General features: G+C 38.6%; 1 protein-coding gene across 2 annotated transcripts in view; it reads right to left on the bottom strand.

Annotated features, from left to right (window-relative positions):
- The window catches only part of LOC139135556 (leucine-rich repeat serine/threonine-protein kinase 2-like), a 58736-nt gene that overhangs the window by 12117 nt on the left and 21568 nt on the right, over positions 1-25051 (bottom strand). For both annotated transcript variants that reach the window (XM_070703003.1, XM_070703004.1), the window contains 43 exons: positions 24504-24595; positions 23289-23368; positions 22842-22930; positions 22218-22346; positions 21902-22033; positions 21481-21609; positions 21156-21284; positions 20323-20442; positions 19566-19663; positions 19197-19282; positions 18552-18664; positions 18049-18178; positions 17714-17850; positions 16762-16842; positions 15966-16111; positions 15497-15614; positions 15129-15229; positions 14744-14863; positions 14376-14475; positions 13575-13670; positions 11855-12009; positions 11407-11517; positions 10501-10637; positions 9761-9906; positions 9089-9209; positions 8729-8840; positions 8183-8257; positions 7811-7921; positions 7305-7403; positions 6893-7053; positions 6277-6397; positions 5917-6046; positions 5187-5349; positions 4684-4738; positions 4347-4463; positions 3991-4149; positions 3154-3233; positions 2771-2871; positions 2411-2511; positions 2200-2262; positions 1873-1955; positions 956-1080; positions 83-189 (listed from right to left, as the gene is read on the bottom strand). In XM_070703003.1, coding sequence (XP_070559104.1) covers positions 83-189; positions 956-1080; positions 1873-1955; positions 2200-2262; positions 2411-2511; positions 2771-2871; positions 3154-3233; positions 3991-4149; positions 4347-4463; positions 4684-4738; positions 5187-5349; positions 5917-6046; positions 6277-6397; positions 6893-7053; positions 7305-7403; positions 7811-7921; positions 8183-8257; positions 8729-8840; positions 9089-9209; positions 9761-9906; positions 10501-10637; positions 11407-11517; positions 11855-12009; positions 13575-13670; positions 14376-14475; positions 14744-14863; positions 15129-15229; positions 15497-15614; positions 15966-16111; positions 16762-16842; positions 17714-17850; positions 18049-18178; positions 18552-18664; positions 19197-19282; positions 19566-19663; positions 20323-20442; positions 21156-21284; positions 21481-21609; positions 21902-22033; positions 22218-22346; positions 22842-22930; positions 23289-23368; positions 24504-24595 — 4859 coding nt within the window. The remainder of the gene's footprint in view (positions 1-82; positions 190-955; positions 1081-1872; positions 1956-2199; positions 2263-2410; positions 2512-2770; positions 2872-3153; positions 3234-3990; positions 4150-4346; positions 4464-4683; positions 4739-5186; positions 5350-5916; positions 6047-6276; positions 6398-6892; positions 7054-7304; positions 7404-7810; positions 7922-8182; positions 8258-8728; positions 8841-9088; positions 9210-9760; positions 9907-10500; positions 10638-11406; positions 11518-11854; positions 12010-13574; positions 13671-14375; positions 14476-14743; positions 14864-15128; positions 15230-15496; positions 15615-15965; positions 16112-16761; positions 16843-17713; positions 17851-18048; positions 18179-18551; positions 18665-19196; positions 19283-19565; positions 19664-20322; positions 20443-21155; positions 21285-21480; positions 21610-21901; positions 22034-22217; positions 22347-22841; positions 22931-23288; positions 23369-24503; positions 24596-25051) is intronic.

Genomic DNA, 25051 nt, shown 5'->3' with positions numbered 1-25051 from the left:
CCCCTGAACTAACTTAATCAATATTATGAGAACGATTGAAATCTTCTTCGACGATAAAAACCGTGGGAATAACTTTACATACCACCCTGTCCAGAGATACATGTATGTTGTTATTGCCTTCAGTGCAGACGACGAAGTCACTCTCATTTGACTCGCTCGTGATGTCTGCTAGGTCGAAGTGGTGAGCGCCTGAAAATCGATGATTGAAAGATTAATTAGGTACACATGTAGAGTTAGTGCTCGTGCAATAGTAATCTTTACGGCCCTGCTGAAGTTGCTGGTAACCGTTGTCTCATTGCGGATACAGCCCTTCAACGGTATAACCGAGGGCGCCAAACTACTATACAAAACGGGCCGGAAAGGTTTTATGATATAGTGTACCGCATTTGAAATTTCAATATGATATGGGAAAATCTTTTCCAAATTGGAGATGAGAAACTGACATTTAGTGCCATCTGTTTTGCCATATGAATGTGACATGCATTATCTAGCAATGCAGCTGAAGCCGCATCCCGTTGCGGTGGGACATCATTAAATGATGTCATTCGTTTTATTTTCGGAATCTTGAATTTCTTCATGTCATGTACATCGCTTTGGTAATGTGATCAATTCGTTTTGATGTTAGCGGGCCAAAACAAGCAATATCATCCATAGGAATATTCAAGACATTTATATCTAAAGTGCAGACGACAACCTTTGAACTGCGCGCGTTGTTTACATGCTGAAATAGATCCGACAATAGACGCGTTCATCCAAATATGGGCAACTGTGTCGCGGAATGTGATACTTCTTGATAAATTTTTGGTCGTTCCCTTTCCGCACGATATAGGGATAGATTCGTCAGGAGACTACAATCAACAGGTATGCGATGATTTTGAAAAAAAACCCACAAATATTATCAGATGCCGTGCGCCTTTCTCTCTGCTAAAAATTGCTTTTACCAATCTATACAAACCTCCACATTCCGGACACGGAGACGTTCGTACGATCGACTCCTCTCCCGTTGGGAGAACTTCGGTGAGTCCTGGATACCATTCCTCGATGAGGTCATCGGTGTGATCGACAACGTAGCCCAGCAACCTGTGCAAAGACCAAAACTTATGATGAAAACTGTACAGTAATCATTTACGGATAAAAAAAAAATCATCAAAAATAATTTTGTTACTATCGTATCGACCGTATCTATTCTTGACTTCTGCCTAGTGTTGTCGCATGTGAACTAGTATACCTCTTCATCTTGGAGGTATACTGTCACCTGTTCCAATTTTGCCACAGTTACCATGGAAAAAGAAAATCTAACCAATCACAGATTTTAAGCGGGTGGCCGCTTTTTAAAAACAGCGCCCTCACGTGGGCATTTTGAATACAAGGAACGCCCCTTTGACCATATATGGGCATATTTAGATTACTGGTGACTTTATACCTTTAAAATTTTCAAGGACATTTCTCCTTAGCTTTCGTGATGAAATTCAGCCGTGATAAGACATCTTAATTAATCAAGATTCTCGTCATAATCTAACATTCTGTTATTTTTTGTATATATACACATTTTCTTAGACATCATTTACTAACAAAACAATGACTATGCTATCTACCAGAAGATTGGTAGCAATCGTACCCATCCGCTATCCAAAAATCATTGGTCAAAAGTCGTATTATTGTATAGGACACAGTACAGCACAGAAATACTATGAATGAAGTACATGTCAGGTACACGTAACACAGTCAAAGTCGTGAAAAAAAGACACATTGACCTTCTGTAAACAAACTAGAAGTGAACTAGAGGTGATGTTAGGTGTTTCAACCTTAGAGTTGTTTTTCACAGTCAAGTTCTCCGTCGCTGCATCAACGAAACCTTGAATTCAGTCTTACCTTTTTCCTTCTTTTGTGTAAGGTACGACGATGCGAAAGCAATTTTGTTCTTCTGCTATCGATTCAAGCAAAATGCACGCCTCCTAATTGACAAAGGATAAAAAATTAAAATAAAACCGTCTGACAATGTAATCAGCTGTAAATATGACTTCATTATTTGCGCCAAATTGACAGAACTTTCAGGAATAAGCCTTACAGTTTGCCAGCTGACTTGCTATTTTAATTTCAAAAGTTTAATGAGTTCAGCGTTACAATCCAGTTTTATGAGTAAAGAATGTAACGAAATGCAACAAAGTTGATGAAATATAGTATAATATAGTCAATTACCTGTGACCAATGGATATACATTCCCTCTTTCCAATATTTGTGGGAAACTGGCTGACCTTCAACCTTGGAGATAAAAAAAATATAAATTAGAAATAAAATGCGTGGGTTTCTCGATGCCAACCTCTCAGTCTCTCTCTCTCTCTCTCTCTCTCTCTCTCTCTCTCTCTCTCTCTCTCTCTCTCCTGGTACTAATCAAGAATGTAATTCTTACCTCTTCTATGACAGTTCGCGAAAACAAGATCAACCTTGCGATAAGTTTTGACCAGAAACCGATCGGAATGTATTGCATCTTGTAATGCCTTGTCAATAAGCCTGAAGGATAAAATATTATCAAAAATACAAGTCAACATTGAATTCATTTTTTCTTTTTTAATCGGGAAATGTTCTTTTGAACTGAATGTGTGGCCTTAGCAATATCGTATCGAGGCAACTACTGAGAGTGGCGCTGTGTGAATCGAATGGTAACACCCATCCACAACGGACGTTAATTTTTAAGTCCATAAAATTGCAAATGTCAAGTAATTTGGTTTCAACATTTGGAGAAATCCTTTCTGGGCGTTGAAATACTTACTTCTTTGCTGGATTTCGCCGAGGTCGATGTCTGGTCTCGTTTCGGACATCTTACTCGGAATGAGCAGTTCGTCTTCACCTTTAGGTACGGCAATCTCAAATCTGAAAAAAAAAGATAAGTGATCGATCTTGTTTGTCTTCTTGACATGAGGAAATACTTCTGAACTTTGTTTTATCGTAACTTAAAAAAGGCTCTCATAAACTCTAACGTTTAAAGGCGACAATTATTACACGTACAGATGAACATGAAATTAAAAAAACTGTGGTAAATCTAGCAAGTACGCTTTTTAAATGAAAGTCATCAGAAACCTGCAGACTGCACTCTGTAGAGTGATCTGGTTAGTTATTTTTTTCACTTGTCATACTCTTACTTGTCATACTCACTTTTGCATCAAACTTTGGTACGCTTCGATTGAGAAATCACAGCCCTTCAGCAGTATGGCGAGGTGTGCTTTCTTCATCACCTTAGGAAAGCATCATTAATTTAAGTTCAATGTTAGTGTACGTGACTCTAGATTAATCAAAGCGCTAGGTCATTGCTTAGCCGTAGACCGGAAACGCTACAACTTATGTACAGAGAAAGGGAAAACTGATATTTAGAGGTTATTCAAGTATACTGTCACTTGATCCTTATGTAAATAATCATTACAAAATACAAATCACAGCATTCGCGAACATCGGGGACTAAGCTATTTGCAGAGAATTCATTCGTTTTTAAGGATTCAATACTTGTCATTGAACCTAACGTGTAAAAATATCTACACATACCATGTATGTAGGTTGTATTAAAGTTCGGATAATAGTGTCACATACTGGGTTAATTATTACATGTCGGGATGATACAGGTGTAACCACTGTCACTCCATCGTGGATTATTCAGCGTAATTGATCAGTGGAAGTGAGATATCCAGATAGCCTGAACGTACGGCTAAATCAATTCCTTTCAGGATGATATCATAATTTCAGATACTCGGTTCGCTTGGACGTTATCGATGTAATTTTGAACTGAATACGAGCTTCAGCTTGAAGCAAGTGCAAGTCGATAACAAAAAGGTGTGATACGGTCAAGTTTTTATGATCGACCAAACTCCAAGATCGACTATCTATTACGATACGTGTGATAAGCATAGCAGAGAGAAAGGGTGCTTTCTAGGACAGTTTGTTTACAACCCGGTTTAAATCACTTTGGAAAAACTATCCTAGAAAGTATCTACAACATACCCCGTTGTTATCGATGAATGGATTGATCTCCTTGACAGTGACGATCTTGGCCATCATCTTGCAAAGCCACTGGGGATCGATGAAATACAAATCTCTGAGGTGTAGCGCTGGGTCGTCGTAATGCAGCAACACTCCCGATTGATGAAGAAACTTTATAGCCTGGAACGTAATTAATTGAACACTTATAGCATATAGCAAAAACATAGTGTACATCAGATGACCCTGAGGCATACGCACCTACCCACAATGCATGTAACACTACGTTGATGCTGATAAGGTAATTTTACAATAAATGTACAAAGTGCTGGATGATATCATAATTTCAGGTACGTGGTGAGAAAGAATATTGTTCTTACGTGTGGGAGTTCGTCTTCGGTCAACTGTATATCCCGGTCTCGCACCAATGCAACTAAGTCGTCGTACTTCAGGACAGACTTGATTTTGGCGGTCTCAAGAACAGTGTCTTGAAGTTGCTGCAGCAAAAAATAACAAGTATTAGTATCCATGGCAACGGAAATACGGTTGAAATTTACAGGGCAGAATGACATCAGTAAAGACGTCACAGTAATAAATCCATTGGACTAAGATACAACAGCGAAATTCATGATCAACACTGGTGATTTTCATTAGCTTTTGGCGACTGGTCAAAAGAGTTTCCAAAGTAGTCTCCAAGTAATGCAATATTTTACTTACAACGTAACTCTGCGGAATCATCTGCCCGATGACGTGTTCGCGTCCGATTTTGTAACTGCAAAACAAAGTTTGGCAAGACATCATTGAATGAAAGAGGCAGGGCAATGCATAACAAACAAACAGATTTCAGTAGATAGAACCAGTTTTATGCTCTGTGTCAAGGGAGGGCGGTCATTGTTAATTTTAAATAGCGATAAATGTTTAGGTGATTTGTTTCTCTGGTACCACACTTAGGACGGTGACCCACCGATTTTCATTCCTGATGACGAACGATACTACTTTAAAGTTAATTATATATAATTGGAGGAAAATTTTAGCAAACGTTTGAAAATTTCTGTTTCCGGGGTGCATAATACCATCACAGTTGTTTTCCCTGCCAGGAAATATTAGGAATAATATTTTTTAAATAAAAGTTAATAATCCCTAACACTTGATTTCTTCACTTCTATCGAATGTACGCGTTCAAAACCAAAGGGAATATCTAAAAGAGGAGTATTACTTACTTGTCAATTACTTCAAAGATGTATCTTTTCAGTTGTTTTACCCCTTCATTGAACGTTGTGCCACAAATTTCGAACGGCTTTTGAAGATTGATATTTGGGAACTCGGGTGATGCGTATTGTTCAATATGCTCACGCATTTCTCTGAGATAATCTTCCTTCCCCTCTGAAAATAATGAACGGAGCAGATTTCCAGTGAGAAGACTCCTTGACGTCGAGGTCAGATGGCAAAGGAAAGATTCTTTGAGCAAATGCATCTAATAATCTGATGTACAGTGAACGACAGATGTGACATACTAGATAGCAATATAGGTATGAGAGAGAGAGACAGAGAGAGACAGAGAGAGCAGAGAGAGAGAGGGGGATGTTATACAGCGGCAGTCATGTCGATAGTCAGAAACTTAGCGGCGCAAGATACTGTACACAAAGAATGATGGTCGATAGCGTTGATCGCAAATGACGTCACTGTTCTCTCTCATTAATATGCATAAATAAACATTTGTCTGCATTTTCCGCATAAACGACGAAAATAAAACCTGCGAGTGTTAGAATGGCTATTTAGCGTCACACTTATTCGTATGAATTGATGACTGAGACTACAAGCTGCAACAACAGCCGCGCATACAACGACAAAATTTGTCCGAATTTCAGCTTATTTGTCCGAAAGTCGCGCGCGTGCAGCTATATTTAGTAACAAACCCGAAATCGCGATCAACGCTATTAATGAACTTACCTTCCGGTAGTTTGTCCTCGTGCGTTCCAACGAGAATTACGGGACACCCGGGAGACCTGGCATGGATAGTGAGCAACCACGGTCGCAGAGAATCGACCTCCTCGCGTCCCTTGGTAAGGTCATACACCACCTATCAGAAATGGGGGTGATTACTATAGGAACCATATTGTGTTTGCCTTCTTATGACATAGGTAACATAGTTGCAGACTCGATGGAGGTAAGACATGAAATTCAGTGATGATGTCGAAAAAGATTCAATCGACGTCCGGGAAACTGACTTCTATATTTGTATGTCCAAAGTTTGTCTGAATTCACATCAAAATTATGAAATTAATGTTAAGAATTGTTAAGTATTCTCACCAAATACAAGGATCTAGCAGAAAGGAACATCGGGTGCGTACTGTAAAAATCCTCTTGCCCAGCGAAGTCCCACGTACTCAAACAGTACTTCTCATGTTTGTACCTTGTCTTGGACAATTTGCTGAAATGAAAAGACACATATGCACGTGAATACTCTATTACTGTATAAAGTGGTCTCTTTTAATCTTTTTAACGTTTAGAAGATACATAGGAACGTTGCATAGTAATGACGGCAAGACGGCATTTCTTGAACGTATGCGATATTAACTTTTTAAATACTTTTCAACCTCACTGATGCATGATAAGCAATAAATAATCTGACATAAACATTAAAGGATTGACCACAAGATCTTTGATCAAGATCTTTGATCAAAATCCAAAAAAATGGAGAGAGCGAAAAGTATTCAAAGGTTTCAGCCTCGCTGCTTTTACAAAATTATTCAGCAATCATATCGATGGAAAACTGGAACAAGGAGGAAATTGGGTAACAGAGAAAGTACGAATAATACTCTACAGCTATCTTCTAAATCTATTTCATGTCTCGAAATTTCAAATACTGTTCCCTCCGGAAATCTCATGGTCCAACCCTATTAATAATAATATACAGCATAATTACTCGATAATTCCTCTCTTCTTGGTCCACTCTTCCACTTCTACGCCGACGGTTGCCAGGTCACAAGATGGCATGGGTTTCTTCTGTAGACATTTACGCAGCGTGGTCTTGCCACGTCCAGCCTTTCCAACCACCATCAGTTTAATTCGACAGTTGGGCACATCCTTGAAAAAAAAAACGAATTTCAGACAATATGCATGACACACTTTTCCAGATCAAAAGACAACCATTTATACAAGCGTTCCGTCAGATGTTTCTTTAATATTAAAAACAAAAAAAATATATCAACTATAGAAGAACGTAATTTTCTCCGTTCATGCATTCAAATCTCTCTCTCTCTCTCTCTCTCTCTCTCTCTCTCTCTCTCTCTCTCTCTCTCTCATCGTCAGATATTATTTCATGAATCTAGTCATACCTTTTTGAGTCTTCCATGTAAGAAAGCGATTTTATCCCTTGGAGTGCTGTTTCTTGGAAGAATTTGATCCCAGTCTAATTTCAATCCGTCCAAGCGAAGCTGTTCAGTAAGAAAACGTAAAATTATTTAAACTTGAATGGTACTTATCTTTGTCACACGTGTATGTCTGTATGCTCTCTGTCTCTCTTCCTCCTTCCTTCCCTCCCCTTCTTGCCGTCTCAGCGTACTCGCCCCTCTATCTATCAATCAAGCAATACATCTGTAAATCGGTGTCTCAGTCTTCCTAATGTTATGACTACCTCTATCTTATTACATATCTTCATAGTGTAATTGAATCAAACAAAACGAAGTAAGAAGAAAGTGTATTGACGGTTACAAAACATCGTTCAAAACGCATGTCCTCTCATTCGAATGATAAAAAATCAATTCTTTAACCTTTTCATGGTATGGCCCAAACCCATTGTTATCAATGGTGAGTATGACATGTACAGATTAAACCACTTTACCTCCCAGACATTCGACAGAGTACCCAGCTCATCTGGCAGCCGATGTACAGAGTCGTTGTTGCTGAAATCCAGTGACGTCAGTGATTTGACTTGCCCCAACTCTTTTGGTATCTACAGACGAAAGCGAAAGCAAACTTGACTGAGACGTAAGCGGTGAGATATCGAACATTCATTGGTGAATTAAAGAATAAAGCTAACTTGAAAAGACTGGCGTATGCGCAAGACAATTACATTCAAGAAGTTGAGCTTTTACCCGTATGTTTCGAAATACACCGTGTTGGTACGGAGTTCGGAGTCTGACTTCTATAGCTCTTGTACAGTCTTCGATTTATATGAGTAGTATGCACGAGAAAGCACATTTGATTTATTTACCTGCTTCAGTTTATTGTCACTGATACAGAATCTTCGGAGTGACTTCCATTTTTCTATGCCGTCGCTGATGTCGAGCTGCAATACAATTGGAAGATGTTTATTTGTCATTGAAACCATCGCTGGATGAAAGTTGCTGCAAATGTTACTGTACCATTCATGAGTTGTCAGAGAAACACAGACATACAGACACAGACACATACAGACAAAGAGAGACGAGAAGACATAGGCAGATAAATAACTGTCGCTTGTCTGTCTCTGTGTCTGTCTGTCTCTTTATCTGTCTGCTTGTCTGTCTCTCTTTCGTTCACTGCATGTCCGTCTGTATCTCTCTCTCTCTCTCTCTCTCTCTCTCTCTCTCTCTCTCTCTCTCCTCTCTCTTCTCTCTCTCTCCTCTCTCTCTCTCTCTCTCTCACACACACCACCACCACACCACACACACGTTACAGGGAAATTAGGCCTATATATGAAACATACGCTACAGTGTGCATCAGTAAATACATAAACATTAATTATTCTTATGCGCTGTGTCAAATTATTTGTATTCACCTCTCGAATGTTATTGAATGACAACTGAAGCCCGTCGAGGCTAAATGTTTTCCAATACGAGGGTGGGGGTAAGTTTTCAAGACCATTGTATCTGATGTCCAATGTCTGTAGGCTGTTGAAAAAATCAAACATAAGAAAATGTAATCTATTTATTATCATCACCATCGCCACTAAAAAAAATTGCGATGAAGCTTATATGGTTTGTGCAGAGTTGTTCAGCAGCATGAATGGAACTACATCCGTCAACACTGATAGAATATGAAATACTTAAGACGCAGAGATATCTACCGTCGAAACTTTATCAGTAAATTTGGGAGAACATTTGGAAGTTCTGCAGGTATACATGTAGTTCACACTTACTTGGGAAGGTTGAGGAGAAACTTTGGTATAAAGTGTGGCGCTGCAGTTGCTAACTGATTACGGGACAGTTTCACAACCTTCAGACTTGTGAGTTTCTCCGCTGCATTCGGTGGCAGAGATTCTGTGAAACGAGCATTTTGAAATGGATTAATAATGCAGTATATTGAACGTTCCGATAAAGTGCATATCTTCAAAGGACAAAAACTGTAATGTTTGATAATATATTCGTAACTTTTGTTTTGTAAAACAAATACCTATTTCCTATTCTTCTCCGTGCAGTATATCGACATGAAAAATATATCAGCCTTGTCAACTACAAAGTATTTTGATCAGAAAGATTCAATATTGTAGTTCACAAATTAGTTCCAGTCCGGACTAAATTCAGCTACTGACAAATAACATTATACATAACACACACGTGGTGATGACAAGTGGGAAACTATGCATTCCGTCGTGATTTTGGGAGCAGACGAACGTCAACGAGAAATAACGTTTTACAACGAGAACAAAACTAGTGGGCAAATACACCTACGTGTGTCTGGCCAAAACCGTTGTTCACACCATATCCCTATTTAGGTTTCTATGTATGTTTTTAACTTCACTTATTTGACCAAGTTATGCATTTCAGATTCCTTTCTATTCGAGATATTTAAAAGAATAAATGCAACTTACTAAGCTCGTTCGACTCAAGGTCAAGTGTTTCCAGAGCAGGCAAACCCAAAAAGAACGCCTCGGGAAACTCCTGCAACTTGTTGTTGGAGAGATCCAACGACTTAAGATTTCTTAGCTTGCAAGAGCGTGTCGCAGAAATGGCATTTCTAAAATAACGAATCAATATTAAAGAATATATCATGTAAAACGTGTCTGAAAAATAAAAGAACTATATGTGTATACATGGAAGACTTCATATATGTAAAGTGTAGGATGCGCCCTCAAGAAAGACATTTCAAACTAAAATTTTGACAGTAATTTGACGGCCAGCTGTCACTGTGTGCATGGAATTATTATGAAACCCGCTGTGTAAGTGAAGTTTTCGCCGTTTCGTTTTTAAGAAAACCGAAAATTCAATTTTTCAGCACAGGGTTAGCATAAGGACCCAGAGAAGCGATCATTTGGAACGTCAAATACCAGTAGATATTGGTTATTTGTTTCTGTAATCCTAAAATTTGCTTGTTTACTTCTATTTTGTATTCTTTTGGATGAAAGATAATGGTTTAAAGTTTTCCTGGAAAAAGTATGAGTAAAAATTAAGAAAAAATCAGTGTGGAGACCTTAACAACCTTAAAACAACATGATTTGCATTATAAATGTTACTACACTCAGTTTTCAACTTTTCTTCAAATTGTCTCCAAAAACTTATTACGACGAGATGAAAAGTGCCGTATGGCGTAACAAAAAGAACTTGACCTTACCCTGCCAGTGACAAGATTTCTAGATTCGGAGTGCAGCTCGTCAGAAGTTTGGGAACGTTTTTGAGTCGATTCTTGGAAAGATTGAGTTGCAGGAGAGATGACGAAATATCTGAATGATAGCCGTTTCTATCTTCAATCTTTGAATTGGAAAGAAAAAAATCTACAATTATGTCTCTATGATATCGCCAGGTTGTTCTTCATATCCTATACGGCTTGGTGACAAGAAACTCGCAACGAATAAATGTGGGGCGTTGCCGTTTTCTAGGGTCTGATAGAGCGACATTTGAGCCCTGGTTCCGCATTACAGTCGATATGAGCGTTTCCGCTGAATCCGGGAATTTTCAACCATGTGATCGTCACAGTATAGTATCCGGCTTACGAATAATCGCCGTTGATGATAAGTTATTAAGTTTGAATTCTTAAACAATGTTTTGCAAAAATTTACACTATTATGTCGCACATCAATCACTATATGGTCTAACACTCTGAAGCAATACGTGAAGCTCTCTCCCTCTCTGTCTCTGTCTCTATCTGTCTCTGTCTGTCTCTGTCTCTCTCTGTGTGTCTCTGTGTCTCTGTGTCTCTCTCTCTGTCTCTGTCTCTCTGTCTCTGTCTCTCTCTGTCTGTCTGTCTGTCTGTCTGTCTGTCTCTCTCTCTGTCTCTCTCTGTCTGTCTGTCTGTCTGTCTCTCTGTCTCTCTCTCTCTCTCTCTCTCTCTCTCTCTCTCTCTCTCTCTCTCTCTCTCTCTCTCTCTCTCTCTCTCTCTCTCTCTCTCTCTCTCTCCTCTCTCTCTCTCTCTCTCTCTCTCTCTCTCTCCCTCTCTGAGGACATCACGGAGTAAACCACATTCTGTTTCCTGGCTTCACTGACATGGGCATAGAAAACGTAAACCTGGTGACATTCACACCTCATTTAAAGACATATCCAGCACACGCAATTTCTTCAACTTCAGCAAGCACGGTGGAAGTTTGGCAAATCTATTGCATCTCAAATCGACATCTTCCAGATTCGGCAGTGACTGTGAAAACAAATATCCAAAGTATATGTGTTACAATTTTCCCCAGAATTCTGGAAGCACACGTTTTCCATGCATTGCTCGATTTTAGAAAATCTTAAGGAATGCAATACATTATACTAAAACAGTGCACATCTAAAGCTTCCGTATGACACAAATTTCATTCCGTTTTGCGTGACAATATCCCATGTAACATTCTTCTTACATATGTATTACCGGGAAAAGACTGGATAAAAGTTACAGCCCTTCACAACTCGTAATGATCACTGTAATTATGGTCAAGCGAGTCTCAGAAGGGCCAAAAGCGTTAGTCTGAAAAGTAACTTCGTCTATCGCTTACCTCAGACAGGTCTTCCGGGATCTCTGCCAGGGAATTGTTAGACAGGGCTAGTACCTTCACTGATAGGAATGCCGGGGTAAATGTTCCATCTAATTGATTTGAGAGTGGTGACTTCTGGCTTTCCTTCGCTGAAACTGTAGTCAATAAACTGACGCCTGGGGGAGCAAAACCAAAAACTGCAATTTCAATAATATTTGTTTTTCCCGAGTACTTGGTGATTACATGTAAGTGTGCACAGTGTAAGGGAGCCGTCATTATTTATGACCTGGGGGTCCGGAGGAATCTGATGGGGGGTCACTCAAAAATCAAAAGCTTCAAGGGGGGGGGGGGGTTGCTCAAAAGTGGAGAACGAGAAAGGGGGGGCTACTCAATTTTGTTGACATGTATTGAAGCATTTAGTGGGGTTACGAATTAATACAACAATATAGTAAAGATATGTATATTCATACCCGGTATTTGTGTACACACACACACACACACACACACACACACACACACACACACACAGAGACACACACACAATATATTCTATATATATATATATATATATATATATATATATATATATATATATATATATAAATCATAATACAGGTGGTTTCAAGTAGAAACTAAAATCTCATTACACCATGTGTTTCACGTTATTGTGATCTTCAGACGAGAATGATCAGCTATTCGACGTGGCAAGCCTTATGTTAGAGGCTAGTACTGAGTACATTTTTCAGTATTTCCTGATTAAAGATTGATATACTTGCCTGATCATTAATGAGAAACGTCTGCTTTCTATATTCTACATTCATAGGTTACCGATAGGGGAAAATGTGTAAAGCAATATTCTGATGCTATAAAGTTTAAAACCAGTTGAATGCCTTGACAACAAACCCATCTTTTATTGCAGGAAAATAATAATAAATAATAAATGTGAATAAATGTATGTCTGTCGCTATTTTTTCGGTTTCAAAAAATATAGTTGAAATCAGTGAACTGAAATATAAGTTTTGGAATACTGTCTCAGATTTATTTTCCATTGAGTTTTTTATACGAAAAAAATACTCCCCAAGTGCCACCAAATAACACCATTTTAACCTCTATTTTTCAAAAGCTCCAATGGCCTCCCCCGCGACTGCTTATGCGGTCTCTTGTGGTGCTTTCGCACCACATCTTCCCCCTCTTGAAAAAAAAATCCTACAGAATAACTGCATGTCACCAGAGCACTTGATACAGACCTGTACATCAGCCCCTGCCACAGCAATTGGAACCTCCTTCCGACAAAGACCTATACCACAGGGTTTAATCAGGGTCTGTACAGGGCCTGTCGCAGCAGCAATCCACATAGATATTTAACTTTCCCAATTTTTTTTTTTTGGGGGGGGAGGGGGGGGTCACTCAAATTTTCTGTAGCAGAGAGGGGGGGTTACTCAAACACGTCATGGTTGGCAGGGGGGGGGGTTACTCGAAATTTTGGAGTTTCAAAAGCAATTCCTCCGACCCCCCCCAGGCCGTAAATAATGACGGCTCCCTAAGAGTCGGTGGTTAAACTGCAAGAATATTCTCGCTACTTCATAAGATTCATCGGAATTCTGAGCTAGAAGCTTTATACTTGGTATATAGGCGTAAATTTCTCCATGACCTTGGGAAGTTGGGCCCTAAATCTATTCAATAAATACTAAATCTTGTCAGACATTTGGTGAAAAGGGCGATAGTGGGAATTTTACCATACCTGCAGTATCCGAGGCACGAACAGCCGGACCGAACGATTCAAACCAACTGATTTCAAGGTGATCCAGACCAAGGTCGTTCCATGAAATGCATCCGCCTGGTTAAAAAAAAAACGATCGCAGCAAACTGCACGTGAATGCTCGAGATACCAAGTGACCTTACTATCCACAGAGAAACTTCTTCCTCGCTTGTGTAGATCAAATTTTCTTTCAGTTTACATCGTCTTTTAAAAGGACTGGTATACGGCACACAAAGGCAGTGCGCAAGTGATTAAAATAAGACTGGCACGGTTGAATAACGATCTCGGAAGGTGCGCAACTTGATGTCTTTGTAGGACGGAGAGGGAATTTGAGTCCTTGGATCGATGTGTTTCGCATCGATACAGCATAAAGTAGGATGCTTTTGGCCGTGTATTTTGGCGTCAATTTGCCCTTCACTGCATTTCCATCATATAGATTGTATTCCTATGTTTAATATCAACACATCGCTTTTGAGCTTTCAGTAAGGTAGAAAGAGGAGTTGTAATTAATGATTTCCACGTATTTTTCTCCTCACCCTAACAGCAACATGTACATATTGAAGACACCACACCTTTTCAAAACGCCCCTCATGCACTAACCGATAAAATATAACTTTGAAATCCAGCATTTTGTCTATTGTTATTTTATTGTCTTTGTATAGACGTGTTCCGTTCACTGGTGTTGTTTTATCCTACCTGCACGAGATTGTCCGTATAGGTGATATTACCAAGACTCAGATTAAAAAGTAGAATAAGATAAGCTTAAGTTTACAGTAACAATACCTTGTTTCTCGATACCAATGTGTGCTAGTAGTATACCAACGATGTCATATGACTGATTCTGCAAACATATTGCCAACGCTTTCATGATACTGTTGCCTCTCTGAATGAGAAAGAAAAAGTAAAAACTAGATTTCACCACAGATTTGCAATATACTCATAAATTAAAAGTAACCTTGTAGCAGAAAATTCATCATTTACGACTGCTCAATTCCATTCAAAGACGGTTATTAATAACCGGGCATTCGAGTGACATTGAACTGTTTGCCTGTTGAGTTCTATGTTGTTGTTTTTTTTACGAATCACAAGATCGACGGGGGACGTCGCAGAGCGCCACCACAGTCAGCTGAATCTAATTCGTCAGCACTGACCTGTCTCAGGATCACTTTGACCATTGCTTTGTTCCTTCTAGTGCACGCATGGCAGAGTGGCGTGTTGGTTCCATCGCCTGCATCGACATTAGCACCGAGCTGTAGCAAGCATTCGACTTCCTGTTGTGGAAAATGGAGATGGAAAATGTTTTATGGTGCGGGCATCAGTTGGGATGGGTCTCTAATAAGTTTACTTTCCCGATCTTGCACCGAATCCTCTGCACTGAACAGCAAACTTTGGAAAGAATTGCCATAATGATGTGATGATAAACTTAAAAAACCTCGAAATTTTGAATTAGAGCACGTGTATTGTTGTTTATTGTTTCCCTGCGATTGCTATGCTAATGTGATTCTGGTAGTTGTCGATCTGTCACTCAAAGCTTACCTCCAATGAACCACTTTTGGACTTCGAGAGTAACAGTTCATCCTTACTGACCTCAATTCGCCACGCATTGCCCATGCATGTCCGAGCAAAACTTAGTAGATCTGTTAAACAGAAAAAAAACCAAACTTATCAATGTTGTCAAGTTGAAACAGTTGATAGATCGTCTGCACTGTCGTTTCTTGTCATAAGTCGTGATTCTTTTGTCCATGTTTCCTTTTGATCACAACGGGAAAGGATTACATTCTGCACGTTTAGGAGGAACGTGTTGTTCTGCCGAACAGTCATGTAAACCTTATTAATAGGATATTTTGAGTTCATTCTGACTCGTAAAATGATGACAATAGTTATAAGTTAAATGTTTTGCTTACTTGTATTATTTCCATGTTTCAACAGAATCGTAATCAGTTCTCTGTGATTCGTATCTTCTGTATAGATTTTATTTGCGGCTGGAGACATGTCAATCAAGGTTTTAATCGTTTTCCATGCCTAAACGAAAAGTGAAAATGATTTAAAATGCAAAAGAATAGTTTTCAACAGATTTTCAAACAAGCGATTAGAAATTGTCTATTCCCTCCCCAAATCATTGCATTTTCACAGGGAAACGTACTTGATGACGCAAACGTCGCACAGAACTGTCGAAAAACAAAGTCTTTGTATCTGTTAAAAGTTTTAATTTGAGTCGGTTCTTTTCTCGTATGTTCTACTTCAAATGACACTAATACCGTTGGTACCGTCTAATACTGTATTGCCCCAACATCCACTCAAAAAAGAAGATTACGTCATCATTTAGGACTGAAACGATCACAGCTTGTCGTGAACTTTGAAAGTCTGCTTTACCTCGAACTGTAAGTCGCCAATCTCTTGAAAGGTTTTCATTGCACACACAGCTAATCTCAGTAATCTGTCCGACACCGGTGGATTTTCGGATAACCACTCCATGTCAACCCATTGCTGAAGAAGTCTTAAACCATACTGTTGAACAACTGTTGAAAAGTTCAAAAATGTTATGAAACATTGTCATGAAAAAATTTGAAAAATGTGTACTTTTCTGTAGAAGTGTACAGTTCAATATTTCCAATACGGCCATTATTTGCATGTGAACAATTATTCACTTCGTGGCCGTATACATTTGAAAGTCTCTCTGTGCTGTCTTTGAAATCATTTGCCGTGCTCTCCAATCATCTATATTCACACGGATAAACTGTTTTGAGTGGGTATTGTTTTGTTACTGCGGCACTAAGGGAAACTCGTACGAGTTGTGATATTTAATGTGATGAAACCGTAAAGAAAAACAGTCCGGGTGCTCGAAGAACGGTTGGACTTCACATACATTGAGTTTCTGTATGTGAAAACAACGTCGTGGACACTGTCCTTTAAAATTTGACCAACTTTTGAACACAGAAATGCAGTGTATACATTCTTATGGTGTTAAACTCAACGTCTATAGCTAATCTACCTCGATAGCCTTTTAGTGCACAAAAATCATTTCATTGAACGAATGAGCACTGTATCAGTGATTGTCAAAAGATCGAATTCTCTTTAGTAGTAAATCGAATATGTGTCAAGTTCACGTGCATTATCAATGACTGTACTTGTTTGATGACATGAGCATTCATGATTTCCCATGACTTGCCTTGACATTGAGGGTACCGCTCCATGCATTCGACCACAGCCGTCAATGTATCAGGATCTTTCAGAGCGGCACTGATTTCATCTGGAATAAAAATGAGCACAGTGAAATAACGCGCATGCGTGGCTGAAGTGAAAATGTATATTAACAGTTTGTATCGGACTCATCAAGAACGGCGATTATAACTTTTCAATTTCGGTTTCATTTGTTCTGTCAAGTGTGGGTATCAAGTACAATACTGTTTTCATGTTTCTAAAACATATTGACGTTCTGGAAGTACTGGACTTTTCACGTGAGTCTATTTACGTACAATGCGCGTACGCCTCGGTTACAGATATTTGGGCACTCAATTTTTACAAAACTATAGTAGTGTGGTATTTCGCTTTCATAAAGTCATTTAGAAGAATGTGGAATAAATTTAATTTTCGCAGTTTCGTTTTCGTGAAAATCGGAATTTATTTTTCCGCACAGAGTTACACTTGGGCGGTCATTTTGGATTTCAAATTTCAGTAAATATTGGGAAATTAGTTTCTGTACTGCTTAACTTTCAGGGGTGACATTTCGATATGAAAGCTGGCAGTTTGAAGTAGCCTGGAGCAGGTCATGAACGAAAACTTAAAACTTTCAGTTTCGTGGCGTGCACATTATTTAAGAGTTGGATTTCAAGGACGGACTTAAATTCACCTTGCAAACACATCATTCGAACGCTTGACCTTGAAGTATTCTCCCTTTCACCAGAGACATGTTTTCAAGTACATCGATTCAACCACTTCCATTAAAACAAGTTGACGTATCGAAGCTGGTCAGAGAAAGGGGTCCGGGGAAAGAGTTCATGCTGGCTTACGTAGAACTACGATTTGGGTATTTGCAAATTACAAATATATACTGACTGAACAATGGATGGAAATCACGGCTAATGATATGTCCATGGCCATAATTTTGGACGTTGCCTTACCTACAGTGATGACACTAACAGTCAGCTTTATAGTCTCTTCAACAACTACCAGATCATCCATGTAAGTGATGAACGTCTTGGAAATGTTCTTCAGGAGAGGGGTGGCGTGAGAAAGTCGATATTTGTCTCGTTGGTGACTGAAAAAGGCAAAAAAGAAAATAATGCAGGGCGCTTAATTTCCATTTGTTTCTTTCTGAGGTATAGTTTACACAGAGGGACTGTGGTTTACATAATCTGATAGGCAGAGCTTGTAGAGTATTTGGCTATGGGTTGAATATATACACCATTTAAAATGGGGTATATACATCGTCTTTGTAATTCAGAAGAGTACTAACCTGAACTCGACTAAACTTCGCAGTGCCTTGCAAGCGACAAGTTGCACTTCTTTTCTTCCAAAGAATGTCTCTAGTCCTCTTAGAAGCGGCACGAATATTCCTTGCTCTACGAGCCTGCATCTTATTGTTTCTTCATCGTAGAGGGCGAGAAAAAAGCATAAGAGAAAGAATCTATCCAATGCAATAATGATACTAGGTAAATTTGTATTCCTTCCTTTTTTATTACGCTTTATTTGCTTTCATCCATTTCACATAGTTATTTCAAAATTGTGTGCATGATATAATTTATGCTTGACATTGAAAGTACTTCATTTACATAATATTATGTATTCAAGCCTTGTTCACAACCTACCAATTGTCCTCTATCTCTGTTTAATCACATAGAGTGGGGACAAAACACAGACAGCTCAAAACTAATAAGTGAATTTGACCAGTTACTGTGATTCATCTTAAAGGCCTCCTGAGATGCGCCGTAAAAGGGTAAGATTTGACGTAACGCTTACCACTTGCAGCGACAATATCACATATGGCAGAGCAACCCAGTTTGTAGATGTTTTCATGTTCCTCAGCATCGTAGTTCATTAAAGTGTCACATAAATCCAGGTGTGTCGGTTGTCTGCGTGCGAGAATTTAAAAGAAATAAATGCTTAATATGTATTTATTTGCTATCATTCGCTCCATTTCAGGGAAACATCCTTGGTGTTCTTACAAACATGCATACATACATACATACATACATACATACATACATACATACATACATACATACATACATACATACATACATACATACATACATACATACATACATACATACATACATACATACATACATACATACATACATACATACATACATACTACATACATACATACATACATACATACATACATACATACATACATACATACATACATACATACATACATACATACATACATACAAACATACATACATACATACATACATACATACATACATACATACATACATACATACATACATACATACATACATACATACATACATACATACATACATACATACATACTCTGCGTAACGGAAACATTTCAAGCATTGACAAAAGCGTAACTTCCACAGGTACGTTGCATTGTCGAACTTATGAGACCAAATAATGTTTTCTTACTGATCGTGTTCCGTGTCTTCACCAATGTTGTCAATCACCTCTGGTCGTAGCTGAAGTAGTTTGCAAAGTGCCCTACATGCAGCCTCCTAAGTAAAGAGGAGACAATCATGCCAACGAGATGAAATACCATTTAGAGAGCAAGAGGTAAGACGGGGGCACACGGTAATGTGAGTGAAAGAGAGGTTTATATACAGAGTCTTTTTGAAATTACTACCACACTTTGTGAACACTGAAGACATGGTGGTGTTACTCTTCTATCACATGACTGTCATTTTTATATTCATTCTAGATCTATTCTCTAATCGTAAAGACGTTCATTTCAACTTGAAGAAAATCAAATCAAATAGTAAAACTTGAGCCAAAAAATACCTGGACATCGGCATTTTCTTTGTGATTCATCATGGCAGTGTGGATGTCACCGAGCCAGTTCTGTTTCCGGACCAGTTTACTTTCTAGAATAATATCACCTGCAATCGAAATTCAACAAAATGTCGATTATAAAATGATCTGAAAAACGCTATTGTTTGACAAAAAGCTACAGTTTGCCCTAATTGAGGAAATCTGAAAGAGTGGTATATATGAATTCTCAGAGAGCAGAATCGTTGTCAAGGGTCTACCTAAAACCATCCATACTAAATACAAAACCGTTCGTGTCATGTACAGTGATGGATGCAGGGATTTTCTCAACTAAAATATATTTCTTCTAGAGGCCCCTTGTCGATTTCAGGGGGTACAACACAATTCAAGCATTGCAAAAATACCACAGTTAGTTTCTTAAAAAAAACATATATATGGTTTGTTTTTTGACGGCTTTACATGCTTGTTTCAGGATTTCAAAATAAATTCTCCAATAGGAGACACCATTTCTCGAGGGTCTAAGGAGAAACATTCTAGATAAAGTATTCATGGAAATGTGTTTATTTTGCTCCTCGTACAAACATCAGATACTGAGAATATTCCAAGCCCTCGTGGATGTGCTGTACACAGAAACTGCAAAGAACTTCCTAGAGTCCAACAAATTAACACATCGTAAGGCTTTGTCTTAGAGTTAGCCAGTTGTGTGACTGGTGATGTGAATAAACCTGGAAACTGTTATTGAGGAAGCTGATCTCTGATAAACAATTACCTAGCTTTTCTAGGGCACGAAGGGCATCTGTTTGGATTTTTGCGTCGGCTTGAAATTTGTTCATGGCGGCAAATATGACATCTGACGACCCCTTTGATTCCAGTAGGCGCTGTGCTTTGTCTGTGATAGATACAGAAAAACATTTGGATTACAAACAGAAATGTGTGAGGACATAAAAAAATGTCAACATTCGCTTTGTAAAAATTACATAATTGTGTTTTTCTTCTATGTTGTTTGCCGCCTCGCGTTTTGTCAACGTTTTTTTATCTATGCACATGGAATACGTATAGTTTTAGTTTTATCATCACTTTCCCTGTCGGCAAGAGAGGTCTACGATACGGCCATGGTTTGGTTTACTATATTAAAGGGATATAGTCGTCGGAACTGCGCCTGTGCGAGTTTCTTGTTTACAAACAATGTATTTCGTGCACGATATCTAGATGCACCTCGTCATCATAGCTGCAACATTTAAATTATACGATGATAGATTATGACATACATGTTTTAACTTTCATCAATCACCATTGTGCCTTGGATACATTGTTGCCATGGCTCGTATGGATCCCATACGACCTTTGAGCGCAGTTCCGACGACTATATCCCTTTAAGTCCAATTATCAGCCACATGTTGTATGCAGAGCGGAGTATAAAATGATACACCCTCGATAGGAGAGACGAGATTGTTGTTTGGATGCGTCATTTTATCCATGTATACACTTTATGAAAACGTAAGGTTTTAACGATATCGTCGCCGAGGGCGTGCATACTGATATTCTGCCTGGCAAGTCTCTCCCCACAATTGTAGCAACTAGAATATTTGGACCTGTACTCACCGTCATATGCAAGGGTTGTGAGCAACCGGCAGCCTGCACACTGAAGACCGACATCGTTGAAAAATGCTTTCATGTCTTTCAAGACGCTGTTGTAGACTTCAACAGCTACCAAGTCGACACAAATTTCGTCTGAGAATAAAAAGGGAAGTTGGAGATTCACCAACAACTTTAGATTGTGACATTGTCGTACATTTAATCACTTAGTATTTCTTTATAACGTAATGGTATAAATTCATAATTTAAAGTAACTGTTCAAAAGATTATTATCTTTCTTTTGGTTGATTTTTTTTCGTTCGGAGGAAATGCAACGAATGGTGTCACTTACCACAACTGGCCAGCAGATTCAGTAGCTCATACGCCGTGACCGATACAGAAACGGCGTCGGGAATTTTCTGCAGCGTCTCCACGATAACCCTGTGGACACTGTCACTCTGGAAATGTTTAGCGTTATCCGCTGAAGGACATGTATTAACCGTTAGTATTTGCCCTCTTGAAAACGCAATTACTGTTACTAATATATTTCCTTGTCGCTATTATTTTCATCTTTCTATTATCTATTCATCTGTCTGCCTCTTTATCTGTCTGTTTGTCTCTCTGTCTGTTCCTCTTTGTATGAAGGATTTTCGATCTCGGTCGAGCTGGTAATAGTTTATAAAACTCAGCATAGAATTCCGAAATGTTTCGTTCCAGTTTTGTTTCATATCATTAAACGTTTATTCAAACTGCGGCGTGACGATAATGCATACCTGTTGAAAGAAGTGTCTTTAAGGTGCGGAACGCCTGCTCGATCAACGGCAATGATTCGTAGTGGTTTTCAATCGCAGAAACGACACATTTGTAGTCTCTGGAAACGAGAACTTCCAGCTGAAGGTTGCTGTCTGCAAAATTGAAGGTGAAAAATGAGATTCTGAGTGTAACGGTTGCGCTAATATAATACAGCAATGAAATTTTCCTAAGATGCTTACACGCTTCAAAAATCCTATAGAAAATCATAGAGCATTCCTGTTATGACAATGCTTAAACGTGTCTCAAGTACTGGAAAAAAAGCGGAGCATGACGTACCGTCTTTCAGCAGTTCTGTCAGCGCAGCACACGCGTGTGTCTGAAGGTACACGTCTTCCCTGTGGTTCGTCATCGCCTGTATTATAGACTCTCGGGCATTCCTTTCAAGCATACGTTTTCTACAACGCTCTGCAATAACGGATAACAGACAAATTCAATAGAACATACATACATACAGACAGAGCCGAGTAAACTCAACATTCCTTAAGGTAGAATGTGCCTCGGGGACAGATAGTCAGATTCTCAAACTTTTACAAATCTTTTCTGATCTACCACTTGTGGGGGTTCATTTTAAAGCTCTTAGTGTAAGAAAACTTTTCACTCGCTTAGTTTTTCAAAATTCGAAAATTTTATTTTTCCACATAGAATTAACACAGGTATGACGGCCATTTTTAATTTTAAACATCGGTAAATCTTGGGTTATTTCTCTAGTACCAAAATTTGCACGGTGACCCCCTATTTTTAGTCTTGATCTTGAAAGCGAATGGTTGAAAGATTGCATAAGGAAAGCTTGGGTAGAAGTTTAAGTCTTTCACTTTCGAGACGCGAACTACCCTAATAAAAAGGTTACAGCACGGATATTAGAAGGAAAGGATGGCATATGCGATATACTTAATGACTCACCATTTGTGGCTAACAGGCTGACGGTTTCAATGGCTGCGGTTAAAACACTGACATTTTCTGCAAAGTCATCTATGACGTGCATCACTCGACTGAAAAGAAATAATGTTCAAAATTAATTTCTTTGTGCCCGGCGGGAATCTGGTCTGTTTAGTTGTCATAGAGGAAAGCATTGCCTTGAAAACATACTACATGAAAAATTGCTTATTTGGATGAAAGAGAGCGGAGATTTTTTTCGGTAGGGCATGTTTCAAAACCGTCACGGCAATTATCAATGCCTGGGAAATGTACACTCCAGCTTCACAGGAAATCATTATCACTTCATTTGAATATAAACATTTCTTGTTCTTCATGGTTGTTGTTGTTGTTGGAAGATGACACTGTAAATGAATTATTGTATTTAGGAATATGATGATGAATCATATGATGAAGACTCTACACTTGTTTTACCTGTGGGCTTTACTGGAAAAGATAAGCTTTCCGAGTTTTTCGCTTCTTCGCAATAACGTCGACAATGCCGCACAACAGACCTGAAGTAAAGAGTCGTTACTTATTAGAGAAACCTGAGTCATGCTGTCTGCTTGATTTCAGTTCAGTTAGCACTTCATTTCTATGTATTTTCCATTCTTTGTTCCATTTGTGATTTCGCTCTTGGAAATTTTCTGTATACGAATAACCTGTTCGAGCAGCTGCAAAGATGCTACAAAATGGTTTTATTACATGCAGAAACTTTGGTTTGGACAAACAACCTTATGTCAAGCACCTGTGATAAAATTACGATATGAATTTGATTGTTAATTAATAATGGCATGGACTCAAAAATGCACAAATAGAAGTAGTTAACTACGGTATCATTTAAGTAGCCTGACACTTTTCCCTGACTAATCCAGAGACGACTTTAAAGAGCCTAGTAGCAGAAAGCGTCCACATTCAAGCTTGCTTCTTTTTTGTATTCAGGTACAATGCTCCTAGTTATGTCGAAACTCCCAGTGTTCAATTTGTCATCCTAGAGCCCGTGTATGAGTTCGCTGTCCGATGTCAATGATCACGTGACAGCTGAATTACATTACATATTGTACAAACACTGCGTTGTGTTGGCATTACTTACACGTGTGATTTAAACATACTATATAGAGAAAATCATAAAATGTACTAGTTTATAGAACGAATGCAATGACCAATATCATCAAAAGTTGTAGCTAGAGTTCCCTTAAAGTGAACTCTTCAAAGGTAACACGCACGCAAAGGCTACATGTTAATGAGTGAGATAAAACCACTTGTGAGCTGTAACATCATTTTCTTCAGAGAAAACGATACTTTTTCAAGTATTTAAAGGTGTTTCCCTATATTAGTGGCCATAATATATATTCCACTATTCCATTGGATGTACAAATGAATGTGCCCGATCGCCGAATTTTTATCCAATGTATTTAATTGCAATGCGTTGTTTGTGATTACAGCTTGACGCCAAAAAAATCAGACAAATTCATACATAACAACAGATGTTGAATACGTAAAATATACAAACACTGCCATAAAAAAAATTTATGTCCTGATTTAGAGAGTATCATGTAGATAATGTGATAAGGGATAATGTTCAGACTGGCTACCAGAATGTGCGTATCCCGTCAAATTTCTTTTTGGTGATAATGTTTTGACATTCACCTGTTGAGTTTGTCCGTCTGTTTTAAGATTTGCCATCACATCCAGTATGACAGCGTGGCCTTTCATTTCTTCCAGAACTTGTATACCATGATCTGAAAACATAATAAGAAATTGACAAACTTGAACATCTATAGCAGAAACACCTACAACAGAGGGCAATGATGATGATGATGATGATGATGATGATGATGATGATGATGATGATGGCAACACCATGTTTTTTATACTTTTTGGGCAATGTTTGTCGTGCCAAAATATCCTCTGAAACATATTTTTATACGATAATTTCTTAGGTTTTGTGATACTAAGAATAGCATATTTGCATTTTAGAGCAATTTTGAGCAAGACGGCTGTTTCAAGTTTGCTTACAGCATCTGACAGATTGTCTCAGTAATACATGTAGAGAATGAGCTAAAATTTGTGTAGGGCAAGAGGGATACTAAGGACAGTGGAAACAGTCCTCCGGGACTAGTCTAGTCCATGGCCTTGGACTAAGGGGAAAAATCTTAATACATCCCATACTTGTCAAGATCCCTACGAAATAACAT

Source organism: Ptychodera flava, chromosome 6 (assembly GCF_041260155.1).
Source record: "Ptychodera flava strain L36383 chromosome 6, AS_Pfla_20210202, whole genome shotgun sequence".
NCBI lineage: Eukaryota > Metazoa > Hemichordata > Enteropneusta > Ptychoderidae > Ptychodera > Ptychodera flava.
This window is presented reverse-complemented; position numbering and strand designations above follow the sequence as displayed.